This window comes from Acomys russatus, chromosome 5, assembly GCF_903995435.1.
Source record: "Acomys russatus chromosome 5, mAcoRus1.1, whole genome shotgun sequence".
In the NCBI taxonomy this organism is placed as follows: Eukaryota; Metazoa; Chordata; class Mammalia; order Rodentia; family Muridae; genus Acomys; species Acomys russatus.
Genome location: NC_067141.1, coordinates 21,407,248 through 21,426,713, shown reverse-complemented (window position 1 = coordinate 21,426,713; position 19,466 = coordinate 21,407,248). Strand labels below are relative to the sequence as shown.

The 19,466-nt window shown below is 53.2% G+C and overlaps 1 protein-coding gene across 1 annotated transcript; it reads right to left on the bottom strand.

Moving 5' to 3' along the window:
- Window positions 1-275: 275 nt before the first annotated feature.
- Window positions 276-19,413, bottom strand: Pkp3 (plakophilin 3). The gene is made up of 18 exons (XM_051145591.1): window positions 19,245-19,413; window positions 19,060-19,132; window positions 18,818-18,971; window positions 18,395-18,521; window positions 10,947-11,070; window positions 9,299-9,494; window positions 7,201-7,280; window positions 6,435-7,066; window positions 6,213-6,336; window positions 5,451-5,655; window positions 2,959-3,133; window positions 2,419-2,536; window positions 2,176-2,346; window positions 1,887-2,072; window positions 1,388-1,541; window positions 1,012-1,204; window positions 828-915; window positions 276-637 (listed from the first exon to the last, which is right to left on the bottom strand). Exons 1-18 carry the CDS (start codon window positions 19,355-19,357, stop codon window positions 602-604), a joined length of 2,949 nt encoding a protein of 982 aa, XP_051001548.1. The 5' UTR covers window positions 19,358-19,413; the 3' UTR covers window positions 276-601.
- Between the last annotated feature and the right edge of the window lie 53 nt (window positions 19,414-19,466).

Below are 19,466 nucleotides of genomic sequence, written 5' to 3'. Positions count from 1 at the left end.
GCACTTCCTAGCACCAGCTCAGGGTGGACAGAGAGTCTCGGGTGTGTTGATGGCATGGATATGGCTAATGAAGTCCCCAGCTCTGCTGTGTCTGTACTGCCCATGACAGTAAGACTGGCTATCCCTGTTACCTTCCCTGTCCTGTGTCTTCTGCGTTGAGAGGCCTAGGTGTGTGAGCCTGGAGGTGTGTCTCCTGGGATAGGTAGCATGCTTGGGGATGGTGCACACATCAGGGTCTGTGGCCACTCATGGAAACTCATGGAGCTGGGTCTGTATTCAAAACCACCTTTATTCCCAATGTTGCCGTCACGAGGCTGTCAGGCCACGGGCAGCCCCACCCCTGCCGCTGTGACTGTAAGTCACCACCCGGTGCACCAGAGCAGCTCAAGCCCTACCCACTTCCCCCTGCCCTGCAGAAGCCAGTCAATCCCCAGTTGCAAGCCCCTGTTCTCCCCTGGTGGCCCTGGCCCCTCAAGGGTACACACAGGACTCCAGAGAGAGAGGTCCTGTGGCCATCAGCTCCTCTTCCATGCACTGTGGAACAGCAGGAGCTGAGCCCGTCTCTTGGAAGCTGACTCACTTCACCTCCACGAAGCTTCACCTATGGGCCCAGGAAGTCCTCTTTCCGGTAGCCCTTCTGCAGTGGAGAGGGGACAAGACGATTAGGACGCCTTTGCTGTCCCTGTGATCCTGCCTTCCCCATAATGTTCTGGGCCCCTTGCCTCTGTGTTTGTTTGTCAGGCTTGTTCCCCCCCTCCCCAAGACCTGCATCCTACACTGAGCTTCACGTCCTCAGACCCTGTTCCCCGGGCTCTGTAAAAACATACCGCCCGGAAGTCACGGTGGAGCTTGCTGTACTGCCAGAGGTTGGCCAAGAGGCTGGAGGCTGCCCGGGAAGACTTCTCGCTGTCGGGGCTGTGGGCATTTAGGAGGGTCAGGGTCAAGGCTAGGAGGCAGGATAGGGGTGGGGTGTCCCTTGACCATGTTGCTGTGGGTTGGGTTGGTTCTTACCTATCCCTCTTCTTTTTGATGAAGACCAGCTTTCTGAGCCCATCAAAATAGAGCAGGTCCCGGGCAGCGATGGGACTGGCTACCACCAGGTTGTTGAGCACGGCTATAATGTTGACCAGCACCTCGGCTGGGGGACATTTCTCACCCACACTCCCAGGAAGCTTCTCAATCAGGTGGCTCACTACCTTTGTGGCTGGTAAAGAGGTTAGGGTCAGTCTGCCATATTCCCTGCTGTCTCGGCACCCAGAATCTCTGCCTGGGGGTGGCGCTGACACACACACCTGCCCATTCCTTCTGGTTTGCTAGCCAGAAGCCAGCTCCTTGAGAGACATGGGCTGTATACTGAACCGGGGGGGGGGGGGGGGGCAGAACTCACACATCTCATCCTTGTTCCTGGCATTCCGAGACAGGTTTCGGATGAGGCCAGTCAGTGAGCGCAGTTGGTTGTGGTCAGCGGTGCGAACGCGGTCAAGCAGGGGGTTTAGGATGCGCTCCTGTTCCAGGGCCAGGCGGCTCAGCACACCTGCCCACTGCGGTGAAAGTTGAGCAATGTGGTGAAGCCCAAAAGCATCCCAGCCAGCCCCAGCCAGCCCTGTTCAGGATTGAGGCAGAATCACTCCTTCACTTCTCCCTTGTTACTTCCTGTCTGTTCTGTCAAGTCAGGACCTGACCAGGTCACCCTTCGGCTCAGAATGGCAGAAGCCAAATCCACACAGGGGGGAGGGGGGGCCCATTTCTCAGGGTGAGCATGGGCTTCATGTCTCACTCTTAGGGACCCTTCCCCCACCAGACCATGAACTCCTAGGGTGTGGCTTTTATCTATGTACTCCAGGGCTTAGCATAACACTAGGAGTGGGACTTGTGTGCACACTGACCCTGCGGTCGCCAGCGGTGATATTCTGTAGTGCCCCCGCAGCTGCCTCTGTTGTGTGCCTGTTTAGTTCACAGCGCTGCAGCAGTCGGTTGTATAGCCCCACGATCTGGGGGCTCCACAGCCATTCGAGGCCCTTGGGGTCCTTGGATACTTCGGCAAAGGTGAGTGCATCGGCTGTGAGGGGAAGCTGAGTAGAAGGGTCCAGGGGTCAACCAGGGCCCAAGGGTGCAGCTGAAGTCAGGGCCTCAGGCCGGCACTCCCTGTTCCTGGCCTTCCAGGTGTGCACTCACCTCACGCAGCCGCCGACTCTGGGGTGTAAAGCAGCCCACCACTTCACCAGGTGGTACCCCGGTCATGTCCCTGCGGCCCCGGCCTTCAAGTCGCTGCAGTGCCGATGGTGGCATCTCATCATATAGACGGTAGGACAAGTTCCTCAGCACACACACAGCGTTTTCCACACTCTGCAGGGAACAGAGGGTGGTCAGAGTGGGCCGAAGCCCCTGGGCCCCCTTGGCTCACCAGCTGTCCCTCACCTTGTCCTCACACTTGCCCACGTCCAGGGCATGGTTGATGTAGGTGACCAGAGCATCCACTAGCCCATGGCACTCACGCATCTTCTGGCGAGTGGCCTGGGAGGCTGAGCTGAGGTTCCTGGGGATGGAGGCAGATCAGAGCTCCCCCCAAGGATACCAACACAGTCCCCTCAGGGACCCTTAACCTGAAGCCCCTGTCCTGGAGATGAAATCATTAGGCACTGATTTTCCCATCCCTAGTTTGGACTGGTCCCTGTGTCCTCCTGTTCCTAGACCTTACCAGACACTTCTGGCCCTGCCCTTCCGAAAAGCTCCAGGCTATCCTGACCTCCACACCTGGTAGCCATACCTGGCCTATCCCACTCTGGCCTCAGCCCCTACTTTTCCCTGCCGTTACCAACTCCCAGTGCTCTTGGCTAACAGTCCTTGCCATTTAGGTGGCAAATGAACAGGCTTTGTCTAGAAGCTTCCCTGATCTTTCTCTGGCACCCGGTTCTCTCCCCTCAGCATCTCCTGGCCAAGTGCCTCCACTTAGCACACCTGAGGAAGCCAGTAGCATTGTAGAAGATCTCTGCCTCAGAGGCATTCTGCTGGATGAGGGGGGGCCCGCCTGCTCCTGACAGGGGGCTTAGCACCAGGTCTGTGAGCTGCTCCAGTGTATCTCGGGCTAGGCGATCCTTCAGGTGGTCACTGGAGGACAGATTCCACAGAATCCCTGCACGAGATGGGGCCAAAGCTGTGGTTAGGGTCGGCCCCCTGCCCCTTCTGCTTCTTCTGGGGATGGCGCAGAGCAGGCTCTCCTTATTATTTTTTTAAATTATGTGTGTGTCCATACATGAATATATCATAAGCACAGGAGTACAGGTGCCCGTGGAATCCAGAAGGCACTGGATCACTTAGAGCTGGAGTTTGATGCAGTCATGTGCTGCCTGATATAGGTGTTGGGGACAGACTGCGGTCCTTTGGAAGCGTAGCAAACACTCTTGTGCACTGAACCATCACTTTAGCTCCTGACCTCACACTTTCTTGGAGCTTTGCCTTACTCTAGAGCTCCACCGGAGAGGCCCTCAGTGTGACCTTTGGAGGGATGGGGCAGGAGCAGAGCACGAGAGACAAGGTGTGGGGATTTGAAGGCTTGGGAGTGGAAGTGACTGAGAAGAGAGCCTGGGTTCAAAGATGTTACTGAGAGCGCTTGTATGCATGGGTACCATACCTGGCACCACAGAAAATAACAATAAAAGCCACAAAAATAAAGGATTGTAAGTGTGACACTTATAATCTCAGAATTTAGGGAGCTATAATAGAAGAACTGCCATAAGTTTGATGCTATCCTGGGCTATGTAGAGAGACCCTCTCTCAAACAACTGCCAGGCATAGTGGTACATGCCTGTAATCCCAGCATTTGGGAAATACAGGCAAGTAATTTCTGTGAATCTTAGGCCATCTGGACTATACAATGAGTTCTAGGCCAGTCAGAGCTACACAATGAGACCTTGTCTTAAAAACAATACACACGCAGCAGCAATAGCAAACACCAACAACAGTAAGCTTAGCTTTGCAATCCTGTCATTCCAACAACTCAGAAGGCGCCTCCATAGGAGGGTTACCACGAGTGTACGGCCAGTGTGTGATACATAGTGAGACGGAGGCCAGCTTGGTGTGCAGAGTGGGACAATATAAATGGGTTGGGGTGGGCTGGAGACATGGCTCTGTGATTAAGAGCACAGGCTGCCCTTCCAGAGGACCTGGGTTCACGCCCAGCTCCCACATGGTGCCTCAAACCATCTGTAACTTCAGTTCCAGGAGATCGGATGCCTCTTCTGACCTCCATGAGCAATGGCCATGTGGTATACAGACATCCATGCAAGTAAAACATTCATACGCATAAAACAAATAAATCAAATATATATATATGCACTTGCTACTCTTGTAGGGAACACAGATTTGGTTCCCATTATCTATAGCACTTTTAATAACCACCTGTAACTCTAGTTTCAGGGGATCCAATGCCCTCTTCTAACCTCAATGGGTACTAGGCATGTATACAATAAATGAACATATATACAGGCAAAAACTAATAAAAAAAAATAAACAAATCAAGCCAGGCCTGATGGCACACGCCTTTAATCTCAGCACTCGGGAGACAGAGACAGGTGGATCTCTGTGAGTTCTAGGCCAGCCTGGTCTACAAAGAGAGTCCAGGACAGCCAGGGCTCTGTGTAACAGAGAAATCCTGTCTCGATAAACAAAACAAACAAACAAACAAACAAACAAATCTTTGAAAAATAAAATAATAAGCCAGGCATGGTGGCACATACCTTTAATCCTAGGACTCATGAGGCAGAGGCAGGGGCAGGGGCAGGGGCAGAGGCAGGCAGATTTCTATGAGTCTGAGACTAGCCTGGTCTACATAGCAGGTTTCAAGACAGCCAAGGCTACATAGTGAGTCCCTGTCTTTTTTGTTTTTTTGTTTTGTTTTGTTTTGGTTTTGGTTTTTTTTTTGAGACAGGGTTTCCCTGTGTAGCCTTGACTGTCCTGGACTTGTTTTGTAGACCAGGCTGGCCTTGAACTCACAGCAATCTGCCTGCCTCTGCCTCCTAAGTGCTGGGATTAAAGGTGTGAGCCACCACCGCCCGCCTGAGTCCCTGTCTCAATAAATTAAAAAATAAACAAATGGGCGGGCAAAATGGCTCAGCAGGTAAAGGTTTTTTCTACACAAGCCCAACTGCCTGAGTTTGATCCACAGAACCCATGGTTGAAGCAGAAAACTGACTACCAAAAGTTGCCCTCTGACCTCCGCTGTCACATGCTCGCACATATACAAAGGAATAAATAAGTAAGATAAACAATAACAACAGCAAACCTGAATGGCAACGTCCCAAAATGCAAGGAGGGACAGAGAAGGCATAAGATAAAGACAGATGGCTGAGGACAAGGAAGGTCAAGAGGGGAGTCTAGTGAGCCAGGGGCAAGACAGGGGAGAAGGCAGAGGAGGGGGACAAAAGGAAGGAGCGTGCGAGGGACAAGGGCACCTGTAACATTCTTGCGTAACTCATCATCCTGCTCTCGGAGTGTCCGCAACAGCTCAAAAATGCCGTTCTCTTCCACCAGGGCCAGCTTGTTTTCTGCATTGTCGTAGATGAGGTTGCGCATGGCACCCGTGGCATGGCGCTGCACCTCCTGGTTGGCGTGGTTGAAGAGCTTCACCAGCCTAGGTACCGCCTGAAGGCTGCGAGCCTGTGGCACATAGACAGAGATGTATGTGGGCCCTTTCAGACTGTCAAAATGCATGCAGACATGGCAACACGCATGGAAATAAGTGCATATGTATGTAGGTGATCCAGAAAGTAGAGGTGCTATGCAAGTCTGTATATAACACATGCAAACGTATTTTGGGGGTTCAGGGGTGTGGAAATGGTGACTATAAATGTTACAGGTGTATACAGGACTGTGCATGTCTATTCGGGTACATGCAGGGAATCCAATTATATGGTGCACATATGTGCCGCAGGTATATGTATGTGTATGCAGGTGTACATACATATACCTGTGGCACATATATGTGTATGTGTATGCGGGTGTACATAGGTGATGCAGGTATATACAAACATGACATTTGTGCCCCTTTTCTGCTGAGGAGATGGAGAGATGAGGTTTGCCCAGCCAGCCTAGTGATTAACACGGAGGGCCAAGGACCAAAGGTCAGGGAGGATTGGGTACCCGTGATGACAGCCATCAGGGCCAGTGTGGCAGTCATCAAGAGATAACAGGGGATGGTCAGTAGAGTCTGTCACCTGCTTCTTGGCTGCTGCATCACTGTAGCACCTGTGCTGGATGTAAGCTGCTCCCAGCACCTGCAGGTTGGGGTCTGAGGCCATGAGGTACTTGACTGCTGAGGGCAGGTCAATGTCATCAAAGCTGTAGAACCAAGGGTTAGTCAGTGGTCAGGCAGACCTCAGGTTTGGGCCCAGACCATTTGGTACAGTCCCCTCCCTGCTCCAAACCCAGCTCCTCACCCACTGCTGAGCCTCTGCAGGGTTCGATGGCCTGTGTAGCTGTCCAGCCCACGTACGTCTGGCAGGTGGCCTGAGTCAGCCAGGCTAAGACTGAGACTGCGCACAGATGGGGCTCGAGCCACTGGCTCCAGGCCTGCACCTGACACTGACCCAGTACCCCCGCGGCTTCGGTGGCTGCTCTGAAATCTCTGCAGGGTTCGCATGGCGGGTGCTCGGATGGTCCTGCTGGGCGGGCCCTCAGTGGTCTCTGGCCAGTCCAGGCCTCCTGCCCGGCTAGAGCTGGAGCTGGCCTGGCGCTCATAAGCATAGGCCCTGTAGGTGGAGGCGGCTGCTGGCTCCAGTTGCTCAGACACTACACTGTATCGGTCGTCCGTGCCCCCTGGCCCCAGCCTCAGTGAGCGCAGGGACAATGTGTCATAGTCGGCTCTGCTGGCTGCCCCGCCTCGCTCATGGAAGGACACTGGCCGGGTGGGCATAGGTGGAGTGGGCTGGGCACCTCCGTATCCCACAGCCCCAAAGGCACTGCCTCCATTCTGGGCAGAGCTCAGCCTCCGACTGCAGCTCAGATCCACGGCTGAGCGGGAGGACCAGGAGGCTGGGCTGTAGGCCGGCTTGGCGACGGGGCGGTAGGTCTATGGGAGGCAAGGGCACAGTGAAGGTTTATCTGGGAGCTTACCTGGTACCCTCCCCTCGTGACCAGAGCTCCCAGCTTTCCCTGTGGAGCCTCCCCCTCAGTATGGACTGCAGGGCTGATTCCCTGACTCACCGAGGTCTTGTCCCTACTCAGGCCCTGGGATCGGGAGCTGAAACCAGCCTGCATAGTGTGGTATTGACCCCTGGGCATGCCTGTGGACAGAAACCATGACAGCTTGACTATGACAGATAGAAAAAATGTTGGCTAACACATTTCTTCTCCTTTCTGCCGTGAGTGTGAGATCAGACCCAGGGCAGGGAGGCCAAGTGAATTTGGAGACTAATCCCTTGCTCATGGCTCTGCCATGGCTGCAGTGTGATTTCATCCAGTCTGTTCTCGTAGGTCCATCTTTTCCCTTGAACTCCAGGCTGCCTTCTCTCCTCCACAACTCATCCTGCTGACTTCTTGGTGGCCTGGAGAGTATGCCACGGTCTCCATCAGCTGCCCAGTCCCTGCCAGAGTGCAGCATCTGGCTCCCTCCAGGAAGCCAGCCCAAGAGGCCCCAATGCCCCCCCCTCCCCCCGTGAGCTCCTCTTGTGCCCAGACTCCATCTTTACTGCTGGCACCAGGGAGAGACACTGTGCAGGCCAAGGGTGCAGTGTCTCTGGATCAGTCTGCTCTGATGGGCAGTGATAGAGCCCCAGGCAGAGACCATGCCCACCCCATCCGACTGCATGTTAGCTGAGGACAGGGTGTCAGCTCCATGGTCAGTGGACAGAAAGGCGGGTGCGTGGGGAGGGAGGACTTGGTCAGAAGCTTGGAATGATAAGTAGATGACTACTGGATTGGCAGGAGAGGGCGGCGGAAGAGGTTCACATGGGTGTATAGGAAGTGACCAACTGAATGGACAGAGGAATAATGGGCGTGGCAGAGTAGACAGACAGAGGTGCGACCACACAGTCAACATCATCCCAAGAAGTTGATGTCGACAGTGAGCAGGCCTTAGCTGGACTCAGCCTCTGCCAAGGGTCCTCTGCTTTCGGGGGAGGGCTCCCAAAGCAGAACAACTAATGCAGTGGCCAGTATGGGTATGGGCCAGTACTGCCCAAAGGGTGGACAGCCTGGTGTTCCCCAGGCCCACGCAGGTTAATGAGGCTTCTGGGCAGGGGCGGTTAACCCTTTGACGCTAGTGAGGGCCAGCCTAGGGGGCACACCCCAGCCTGGGGACCTTACGCCCACCCCCAAAATTACTATCCTCCTCCCCCTAATTGGCAGGGTAGCCAGGTGGTAATTAACCCCTCCCTGTGTCCTCCCCCACCCCATGACCCCTGGGCATCCAGTTAAGGCTTAGGGCTCAGAAAGATTTTTTAGGCAGCAGTCCAGTTCCTGACCAGCCCTACTGCCAGACAGCCCTTTCTCTCTGGTCAGTAGCTAGAGGCCAGACAACATGTGGACCACCGTGATCTGGGGTCTGGACCTCTGAACAAGAAGTTCATTGTACTGTCTAAACTTAATTCCTGTTGTTGTAGCCTGGCAGGTGGGGAGTTGCTGTTTCTGGAGTGATTTGCCTTGAGCCCAGCAAGTCTGAATGACCCTCTAACACACACACACACACACACACACACACACACACACACACACACACACACAGAACCCCCTGAGGAGTACCCTGCGCCTATTCTCATGAAGTGTATCTGGGTCACCCCTGGTAGGCCCAGTTCTTCAATTCCTCAGGGAGCCCCTGCTCCAAACAGACCTGGGCTCTATCCAGGACCATCCTCCTCTCATAAGTCTATTTGCTCCCATCTGGTTAGGAGCCACTGTGGCCTCTGTCTGAGACCTCAGGTAAGCCTATGTTGTGTGGTGCTGGGAGGAAATGTGTTGGGGGGGGGGCGGGGGACAGTTGCCAACAGGTGGGTCTGGCTGCTCAACTTATACCCCCCCCTTCCCCACCACTGTCTTCCCAACTTAGGGAGTGGGTGGGTCTAGCCCCAGGACCCCTGTCCTGGCTAGGGAGGAGGGATGCCCCACCCAGGCTGCTCGCTATACCTGCTGGGGCGGGGCAGTGACTCAGAGCAGGCCTCCGTGAGGTGAGTCAAGGCCTGAACCCCCAGCTTCTGCGGCCTCTGCTCCTGGCACTGCCACTCCTGCCCTAGCCACCTCTACCTGCCACTGTCAACACTACCACCTTCATCACCTTCTGTTGCCTACTGTACCCAAGTTGGCTTACCTCTGGCGGTCTCCGCGGAGCCATCAAGCTCAGCAGACCCATTGTGCCGAGACTGCTGGCCCAGCTGCAGAAGGCGGGCTCGGACTTGCTCCTGGACTCTGGCTGCTCGAAGTCTATCTGCCTCTGGGCCCTCGGCACCCCGGCGATCCAGCTGCAGGTCCGAGGGCAGCGCCAGGGAGCAAACACCAGCCTCAGGCTGCAGGGCAGACAGCAGGAAGTTACCCTCCTGCATAGTGACAGGGGCGACTAGCCAGCCCACCTGTCCTGGGCCTCTTCCCGGTCGTGTCCCTCAGGCCCGGTTCCAGAAGTCTCTTCCTGGCTGGCTCTCTTAGACAGACGCCCGCCCAGAGCTTGGCTGGGGGCGGGGACACCTGGGCCAGGTGGGAGGGAGGGGCCTCCGCCTGCTTAAGGTGGAATTTGGGCGGAAGAACTCGCGTCGTCAAGTCACGCCTGGCCTTCCCTTTTCTCCTATCCCAGGACAGAGCTACAGGAATGGGGGTTCTACTTGCTCTCAAGAGCCTTCCAAGTCCAGACCAAGCCCCGTGGGTGCCAGCGTTCTTAGTATGAGAGTAGGACAGGGAGCCTGTGGGGGCCTGTCACTGCAAGGCATATGAGAAGGGGTGTCTCAGCCTGGGGGTTGGGCTCTCCAGAGCATCAAAGACCAAACAGCTTCTAAGACAGCTGGGCCCAGGCTTGGTGAAGTCCCAGCTGGCTTGGCATCCCGAGACAGTTTGGTATTTATGGAGTCCTGGGAGAAGATAAAGAGCTCAAACGCTTGAGTTTTAGGGACAAAAGCAGTCTGTGGTGGCCCTAAACCTGGGCCTTACAACTCAATAAGAGAGCCCAGTGAGGTAAATGTCCACCCCCCTGACCCTCAAACCCGGAAACTCACCCCCAGCCTCCACCTTTACAGAGGCTTCAGAAGGGTTGCCTGGCCCTCTCTGGCACCTCTCCCCAGCTTCTGCCCCCCAGGCCTGGGGTGGGAGGCTCGTTCCCAACACATGAGTCAGGGCAGGCAAGCCAGGCGCCCCAAGGGGTTGACTCAGAGGGGCCTAGGCTCATGTCAGCACCTGCCAGGCTTGCGGGGGCCAGGAGGTTGGAGGGAGAACTGAGCTAGAGAAAGTAGGAAGGCTGGAAGTGAAGGGCATTAGAGCTTGTTCCTAGAAGATCCCCCAAGCATCCATCCCTGTCAGGTAGACTAGCATGTTGTGAGTGACACCTGGCAATCCAGGCAGATTGGGGACATTAAAGGACAACACTAGGAGAGCTGGCATATGGGGACAAGTTGCCTCAACATGCCCCGTGTACTTGAGCATTCCTGGATCCCTGTTCTTAGGCTCTGCCTCTTCCCAGAACCTAGCCCCTGGGCTCGCTCTCCCACACCAGGCCCTTAGCCTTGAGTCCTGGTCTCTTAAAGACATCCGCTTTAAGAGCACGTAGCTAGGAGCAGGAACCTGGAATTAGAGACTGCTCAGAGAAAGCGGACAGCATCAGGGACAAGATCAGGGTGTGTACGAAGGACTAGAGGATGAGAGTCAGAGGCCAGAGGTTGTTGCGGGAGAGAGAGCGTGGAGGGTGAAGCTCTTCCAGGGTAGAGTCTGGCTTGGGTCTGCTGGCCATGGTTGGAGGCAGGGGCTGGGAAACCTACCTTGCTGCTGGTCTGGACCCCACTGGCTCCCTGGCTCATTCTGGAAGCCACTGCTGTCGGACAATTCCTCCTGGGCTCCATCTGGGTCCGAGATCCTGCGGTGGGCTCCATCAGGGCCCAGCTCCTGTGGGCAACAGGCTCTGTTTGGAGATGGTACCGTGGGGGCACCTAAGGGTGGGGTGGGAAGGTTGCACACCCATCTCATCAGACCGGTTGCTTCCCTGGGAGACGTGTTTCGTGTGGAAAAATCCTGGGAGACAAGTTTGTGCGGCGCCATACGGCCTGGAGGCACACGCCTGGTCTGAAGAGGCCCGCCCTGCATGCGCTAGGTCCACCCAGAGCCCTACAGGAGCCAGGCTTGGAGGTAGAGGGGGCAAAAGGTTCCAGGAGATTGCAAAGTGGAGGGCCGTAATTACACAGGGCTGCTGGGGGCTTAGGTGTGGTTGTAGACAGGTAAGGAGACACCTGGCGGGCATGAAGACACGGCTTGGATACCAGCTAGATGGAAGGCCAGAGTTAGCTTGTGGGGGAGCACTTGGCCGAGGGCTGTAGGTGCCACAGCTGTGACCATAAGGACACGGAGACTGAGAGCTGTGTCCACTTCTCACATCAGGCCACAGACCACCCACCTCTGAGGCTCAGTGTCCCTAAAAAGCCTGGAATCTGGGTACCTCCTTTAATGGCTATATGGCTTGGCGGGGGGGAGGGGGGGGCAGGGGTGATCAGTAATGTTCTCTGAGTCTGTTCCTGTGGTTGTCAGCCCCATGTTTGGATCTGTGTCTGAACCGTGTGGCCAGCGTCCCTTTCGACTTCTCTCCCTCTTCTTGGTGAGAGGATGGGAAAGATGCAGCAGGGCTTCCCGGAGGAGGTGGCCTAATGCATGAAGAAAGTTTACTCAAGGGACTTAGAGATGGCCTGTTGGATCTCTGGTCTAATCAAGCCTGGAACCTGGAACGCGGAGTCATGAAGAGTGAGTAAGTCATCGGTTGGTGGGCTGCCATCCACTCTGCCACCCTCTCCCAGTGGCTGTTGCTTCCCAGACAGGAGTATAAATTGGGGAGGGGGCAGGGGGATGGCGGAGGCTTGAATGTTTCTGAATGGATGAAGGGTGGGAGAATTCGGCTTGCTCCATGTGGGGGAGCACTGGAGGACAGAGCTGGGGGAAGGAAGAAGAGAGCCTTATGGGCTGGGGGCCTGTGGGTGGTACAAGGGTGAGGGGCAGGCTTGCTAAGGAGTGGACGTTGAATGCCGGGGAGGAAGTGTTAGGATCTCTCAGACACAAACGTCATATGAGTGCTCTGAGGCACAGACAGGTTAAGGAGGTTCCCAGTGGTCACGAAGCCCAAGGGGCAGGGTGAGGGCTCGTCAGCACGGCTTTGGTTTTATGAGTTGAGGAACTGGCTGGGCTAGCAACCTGTGGTGCGCATCCTTGTCCTGGTGACATCCAGAAGTCTGAGAGTCATCATGCCTGCCTAAAGACCACCTTGTTCCCAAAGTCCACTCAGACTTGCCCCATGGGTGTGACTCCATACCTTCCCAAGGCATTGCAGCCCCCTACCTCATCCTGGGCCTATGGCTGTGCTGGTTTGACCATCACTGCCCATGCTCCAATCTCAGACTTACACCCTAGAGGTGGAAGGTAGCTGGGGAGTGCCAGGCCAGGCCACCAACATGTGTGGGAACACACCCACCTGCCTGTCAGTCCATCCACATTGATCCACTCATTGGTCAAGTTCACCTTTTTTTAAAATAAATATTTTATTTAATTTTAGTTTATGTGCGTTGGTGTGGGGGTGTCAGACCTTGGGGTTACAGACAGTTGTGAGCCGCCATGTAGGTGCTGGGAATTGAACCCAGGTCCTTTGGAAGAGCAGGCAGTGCTCTTAACCACTGAGCCATCTCTCCAGCCCCCTGGTCAAGTTCACCTTATCGTTACTGTGCACCAGGCACTTTGGAAAGGGGCTCCTGTGGCATGACACACCCAGGACTTCTCCCTGAGCATTCGCTCCTGGACACGGCAGTGATGCAGAGCAACGCAGGATAGTGGCCCGTGTGTGGCAAAGACACCAAAGCAGAACCAAGTACCAAAGAGCAAGATAGTGATAAGGTAAAAAACGGGAGGTCTTGTGTGTGTGTGTGTGTGTGTGTGTGTGTGTGTGTGTGTGTGTGTGTGTGTGTGTGTCAGCCTTTGTGGAGAAGGAATTAGGGGGGGAAAGGCAGGGGTGGCGCCTGAGCAGCTGTGGTGAGCGGAAGCACTGTCCCATGGCAGTGACTTGTTTCTAGAATGTGGCTAATGCTGACCCTAGAATGATGGTGTACCCAGACAGGGTGATGAATGCTTTGCTCAGGCTCTGCCCTAATCCTCATAGGAGCTCCAGGAGGGTGGAGCTATGACCACTTCCATTTATAGATGGTGAAACTGAGGCTCCGTAAGGCTAAACGAGTTTCAATAAATTACATAAATGTAAAGCAAGCCAGAATCCCTCTCCATCTCTGTCAATTTTTTTTTTTTTTTTTTTTGGTTTTTCGAGACAGGGCTTCTCTGTGTAGCCTTGGCCATCCTGGACTCACTTTGTAGACCAGTCTGGCCTCGAACTCACAGCGATCCGCCTGCCTCTGCCTCCCGAATGCTGGGATTAAAAGCGTGTGCCACCACGCCCGGCTCGTCTCTGTCAATTTTTAGCCAGGGTTTTCCTCTATGTAGACCAGACTGGCTTTGACCTCAGGGAGATCTGCCTGCCTCTGCTTCCTGAGTACTGGAAATAAAGACATGTGCCACCACACACGACATCTAGAGACATTTCTAGCACTGAGTAGCAGCAGAGCAGGGGTGATGGAGTGTTGCTCCATGGCAGAATGGGGACCTTGGTAGAGTTGTTGATGGTCATCTCTGTAGGTCTGGGCCACTTCCTGGATACTTCCTCCATGGGAACTGTCTGTTTCTCTTGGTGGTGGGTTTTAGTCCGTTTTGAAGACTGCTTCCTTAGTCCTGTGAGTCCCCTACTGCCTCTATGGAACTCTTGGCCAAGAGGGAATCAGATTCTATTACAGATGGTTGTGAGCCACCATGTGGTTGGTGGGAATCGAACTCAGGACCTCTGGAAGAGCAGCCAATGCAACAGCTGACTGCCTCCCAGGTTAGCGAAACCTGCCACCACCTTGCTTCACTCCATGGAGGTCACACTGGAAATCCAGCAGCTTCATTTGTATACGCACTGATCACTCTTAGTATGCTGTTTCTTTTACTCTGGCCTCTGTATATAATGTTCTGCTCTGTGTGCCTGCTTGCCAGAAGAGGGCACCAGATCTCATCATAGAAGGTTATGAGCCACCATGTGGGTCCTGGGAATCGAACTCAGGACCTCTGGAAGAGTAGCCAGTGCTCTTAACCCCTGAGCCATCTCTCCAGCCCTCCTTTTGGTTTTGGTTTTTTGAGACAGGGTTTCTCTGTGTTGCACTGTCTGTCCTGGAACTTGCTATGTAGACCAGGCTGGCCTCGAATTCACAGAGATCCACCTGCCTCTGCCTCCTGAGTGCTGGGACTAAAATCTCCACCACTGCCTGACTTTGTTTTATCACATAATTTTTCCCCTTTCACTTCCCATGGCTTCTCTGTGCTTTGTCAGCTTCTGTCTTTTCATGAACACTTTTGTCATTTTTGTTGTTGTTGTGTTGTTTTGTGTTTGTTTGTTTGTTTGGTTAGTTGGTTGGTTTTTCGAGACAGGGTCTCTCTGTGTATCTTGGGTGTCCTGGAACTGGCTCTGTAGACCAGGCTGGTCTCGAACTTACAGAGATCTGCCTGGCTCTGCCTCCTAAGTGCTGGGATTAAAGGCGTGCGCTACCACCACCCAGCTTGTTTTTTTGAGACAGGGTTTCTCTGTGAAGCCTTGGCTGTCCTGCACTTGCTCTATAGACCAGGCTGGCCTTGAACTCACAGCAATCCTCCTGCTTCTGCCTCCCGAGTGCTGGCTGCCATTCTTTTATATTTTTGAGGCAAGATCTTATTATATAGTTCTGGTTGACTATCAGTCGCTGTGTAGACCAACTGGCTTCTAACTTGTGGCCATCCTTCTGCCTCAGTTTCTTGAATCCTGAGATTACAGCTGTTTGCTACCATGTCTGACTTTTTTTTTTATCTATATTTCTTTTTAAAAAATATTTATTTATTTATTATGTATACAGTATTATGCCTGCACGTATACCTGCACGCCAGAAGAGGACACCAGATCTCATTGTGGATGGTTGTGAGCCACCATGTGGTTGCTGGGAATTGAACTCATGACCTCTGGAAGAACAGTCAGCGCTCTTAAGCGCTGAGCCATCTCTCCAGCCCCTGTATCTATATTTCATTCTGTATGCTTTTTGAAAAAATAGTTTTGTGTGGCTTCTGGGGAACAAATCTGGGGATTTGTGTATGCCAAGAAGTTATATTCCAAATGAAAAAGTGGCTTTTATTTCTGAAATTATTTTATTTCACTTTTTAAGATTTTCTCCTTAAGTGCTGTCAAGAATGTCTATTTCCATCCTTCTCATCATCAATTTTCTGAATTTGCTTAAAATATCTGCTTGTTTTCCCTGTCCCCAGCGGGCAAGTAAGGCCTTTGAAGGCTTGCTTTCCCTGCCCACTGCAAATTACAAATGCAGTATCGCTTGCAAGTACTAATTTCTTTTTTGGCCTTATTCATCACAGCACTTGCCATTAACTGACACTGATGTCACACATCACACTAGTGTGATTAGTGAGTGCTGTCCCAGCGCTGTGCTACAGCAAAAGTTTGCCAAGGCCATGTCCTGCCCTCTGGCTGGTGCTCATTAAAACCCCCTAACACACCTGGGCTCAATGGTGCTCACCTTTGATCCCAGCACTGGGAGGCAGAGGCAGGAGGTTCTCTGTGAATTTGAGGTCAGCCTGGTCCACAGAGTAAGAACCAGGACAGCCAAGGGGTGGGGAGGGAGGAAGAGAGAGAGAGAGGGAGGGAGGAAAGAGGGAGGAAGAGAGAGAGAGAGAGAGAGAGAGAGAGAGAGAGAGTCCTTAATGTGTTCATGTGTATTTATGCTCTGAACATAGCCTGTCTGCTGGCATGAAGTCCTGAGAATAATCTGCTTCACCTTCCTTTTATTTATAGTTCCTTTCCTCCTTTTCTTATCTTTTAAAAATGTTTCTCTCAGCTGGGCATGATGTTGCATGCCTTTAATCCCAACACTTGGGAGGCAGAGGTTGGCAGATCGCTGTGAGTTCCCGGCCAGTCTGGTCTATAAAGTGAGTCCAGTACAGCCAAAGCCACACAGAGAAACCTTGTCTCAAAAAACAAAAACAAACAAAACCCAGAATGTTTCTCTCTTGGTGTCATGTATTCTCCATCTCACTGACACATAGTCTTGAGACCTTCCTGCTTAGTCTCCTGAATGGTGCGGCTTACATGTGTGTACCATTACACCTGTTTTCTGTTTAATTTAAAGGGTTTTATTATTATTTATGTGTGGGTATGTCATCTCCATGTGGGTGTTCATAGAGACCAGAGGAGAATGTTGGATTCCTGCATCTGAAAGTTACAGGAAATTATGAACTGCCTGATGGGGATGCTGGGAACCTAACTCAGCAGCGCTTACGTGCTGAGCGGACTCTCCAGCTCACATTGTGTGTGTGTGTGTTCATGCACGCTCGTGAGTGTGTACATGTGTGTATGAGTGTCTGGCCTGCATCTATGTATGTATATATTGTGTCATGTGCATGTCCATGCCTGGTGCGTGCAGAGATCAGAAGAATGTAGTCATGGATGGTTGTGAGCCATCATGTGGCTACTGGGAACTGAATTCTATCCTCTCCAGGAGAAATGAACTTTAACTGCTGAGCCAGCTCTCCAGTCACAGCCGCCATCATCATCATCATCATCATCATCATTTGTTCTTTTCCCTTTAGCTTGCAGTACTTAAAACAAACATATTATGTGTATTTATGTGTGCGTGTGCTGTGGTGTGCCTGTGGAGGTCAGAGAACAACTTTGTAGGAGTTAGTTCTTTCTACTATGTGGGTCACCAGGACCTTAGATTTGGCAGCTGATTCATCTTGGCAGTCCTGGTAGCATGCCAACTTCTTTGTCTTTTTTTTTTTTTTCTTCTTTTTTTTAGGTATGTACCCAGGGCACAGAGGTATGACAGTCTGTCTTCCAGCTGGGATTAAAGATGCATGCCACTATGTCTGGCTTGTAGCATGTTTCTTTTTAATGCCTTAAAAACACTGTTTATTTTATACATATGAGTGTGTTTTGCCTACACATATCTACGTGTACCAGGTAACCTGAGATATCAGAAGAGGGGTTTGGATCCCCTGGAACTGGGGTCAGGGATAATTTTTGTGAGCCACCATGTGGGTGCTGAAAACTGAACCCAGGTTTTCTGAAAGAACAAGTGCCTTTAACTACTGAGCCATCTCTCTAGCACCTGGAGGATGGAGTCTTAAATCCAAAGCTTGTCTTGTAGAGCGTTTGTGAGAAAGGACACTTCATCTGAACTATAGACATAAGGAAGACAATGTGGGTAACCGGGGGCTTCGGGATGCCTGCTCTGGCTGTGTGAGTCCTCCTCGCCTGTACTGTGACAGATCAAGGTCATCCTGGAGACCCGGTGTCTCAGCACACACTGCTGGCTCAGCAGCAGTTCCTGTGTGGGAAGTTCCCACGCAATGTCTGTTCTGAGTAGCCAGACTCCACAGAAACCCAGTGGAAACAAGCTGAAGGCAGGAAGTGGGTATGCGGGGGGGGGGGGGGGGGGGGGGGGGCGGGCTGCACTGCTTGCAGCCACTCTGCTAACCAAGGCTCTACCTCACGAGAGAACAGTCACAGAAAACAAGTCAGAACTAAAAAAAAAAAAAAAAAATATTTCATTTCATTCTGAATAAAAAACAGAACAGACAGAACTCTTGTAAATTCTGAAAACAATGTCATTGCTACAGAAAATTTCACAGAAATCATCAGGGAGTGTGGGGACCAAGGTGCCAGCCCTGCCATGAAGGCTGCCTGTCTGGAGTCACAGAGGAGGCTTTACGGGGGCCAGCACAGGTGGTAAGCAGAGCCTGAATCAAGCTCAGGGGGCAGCTTCTGGCTGTGGCCTTGAGACCCAGTGGCACAGAGGGCAGCCGGGTCTTCAGGATCTCTGTGTGCGGGCACCTTTGTGGCTGCGTGCGGCCCACATGCCCCGCTTCGAGTGGTAGTGGTGGTAGAAGTGTCGCAGTCGGAGCCTCTCCACCTCCAGCCCTGCCTGCAGGACCCTGGGACGAGGAGGTGGAATGTCAGAACCCTAGCTCGGGTGCTGCAACTCAGGGCTGCCCTGGGATGGCAAGAGGCTGGAGTTGGGAAGGGAGGTCCGTTTAGCTGGTGGGGCCCTGTCTTTCCATCCTCCCGCTGGAGGACGATGAGGTGTCTCAGTGTGAGGTAGGGGAGGGCAGTCACCTGTCCAGAAGTTCCCAGTCTTCGCCTCCCCACTGGTCCCGGAACTCCTCGGTGTTCATGCCTCCTACTCGGTCAAAGTCTGATTTGTAGATCCCAAAGAGGCCAAATCCATTCACTTCCCAGTAACCTTGAGGTGGCGGAGGATGACCATTAGGGGCTGGTCTTTAAATTTTCTCCCCGAGGTGGACTGGAGAACCCCAGGAGAAATTCCAAGGTGCCCCCTTATTTTAGGGGGTCTGATATTTGTTCATAACCCAGGAGCTCATGGGTTCATAAGTGCCTTATGAACTCTGTATGACCCTGTACTTCTTGGTACTGTGAGGTTATGGGTAGGGTCCTAGGCTTACCAGGGAGGTTAGGCTTGGATTTTGCCCCGGTGGTTGTGAGAACCTGGAATTCCTGGGGGAATGCTCAGGTACGTACCACGTGGGTCCCACGGCGAGCTCCCACAGCCCAGACGCATGACCACAGGGGCGAAGGCCAGCTTGCCCTCTACACAATGCTTGCGGATGCTGTCCAGGATGTTAGGTGGGAAGTGGATGTGCAGGTCACAGAGGAAAACAATGCTGCTGGGGTCCTGTAGGTTGGGAGGTCTGAGACCTGCTCACTTTCCCAAGGTGAGCACCCTCATATCTCTCCCCTAAGCCCTTGACTGGCCCACAGACCTCCACTGCATCCACTCCTGTTTGCAGGCCTGCAGAGCGCTCAAAGTTTCCAGTTCGTCTCAGGTACTGGTACCTGGGCAAAGAAGGGGATCACACGAATCAAGGGAGGTGGACAGTGTCAGGACAACCCACCTTCCCACAAGAGGAAAGATCTTTTGCCCCCAAGTGGTGGCGGTAAACGTTACCGAGGTAGCTGAGCCTCGCGCAGGGCCCGCCCCACATCCATGTCCTCGCTCTCAAAGTCCACTAAGATGATGTTGAAGCAGGAGTCGCCGGTACGCGCATGCAGCGCCGTCATATCTGCCAAGAACTGTACTACCCAGCGCGCCTGATTCTTCACTGGAAGAGGGGGTGCTACTGAACCAGCATGACTGGACCGCCCGGTTTCTCATTCACCAGATCCTCTT

Coding starts and splice junctions, on each gene's coding strand:
- Pkp3 (XM_051145591.1), bottom strand. CDS start 19,357: ATGACGGCGCTGCATGCGCGTACCGGCGACTCCTGCTTCAACATCATC. Junction 19,133..19,244: donor CGCGAGGCTCAGCTACCTCG/GTAACGTTTACC, acceptor TTCTTTGCCCAG/GTACCAGTACCTGAGACGAA. Junction 916..1,011: donor ATCAAAAAGAAGAGGGATAG/GTAAGAACCAAC, acceptor AAATGCCCACAG/CCCCGACAGCGAGAAGTCTT.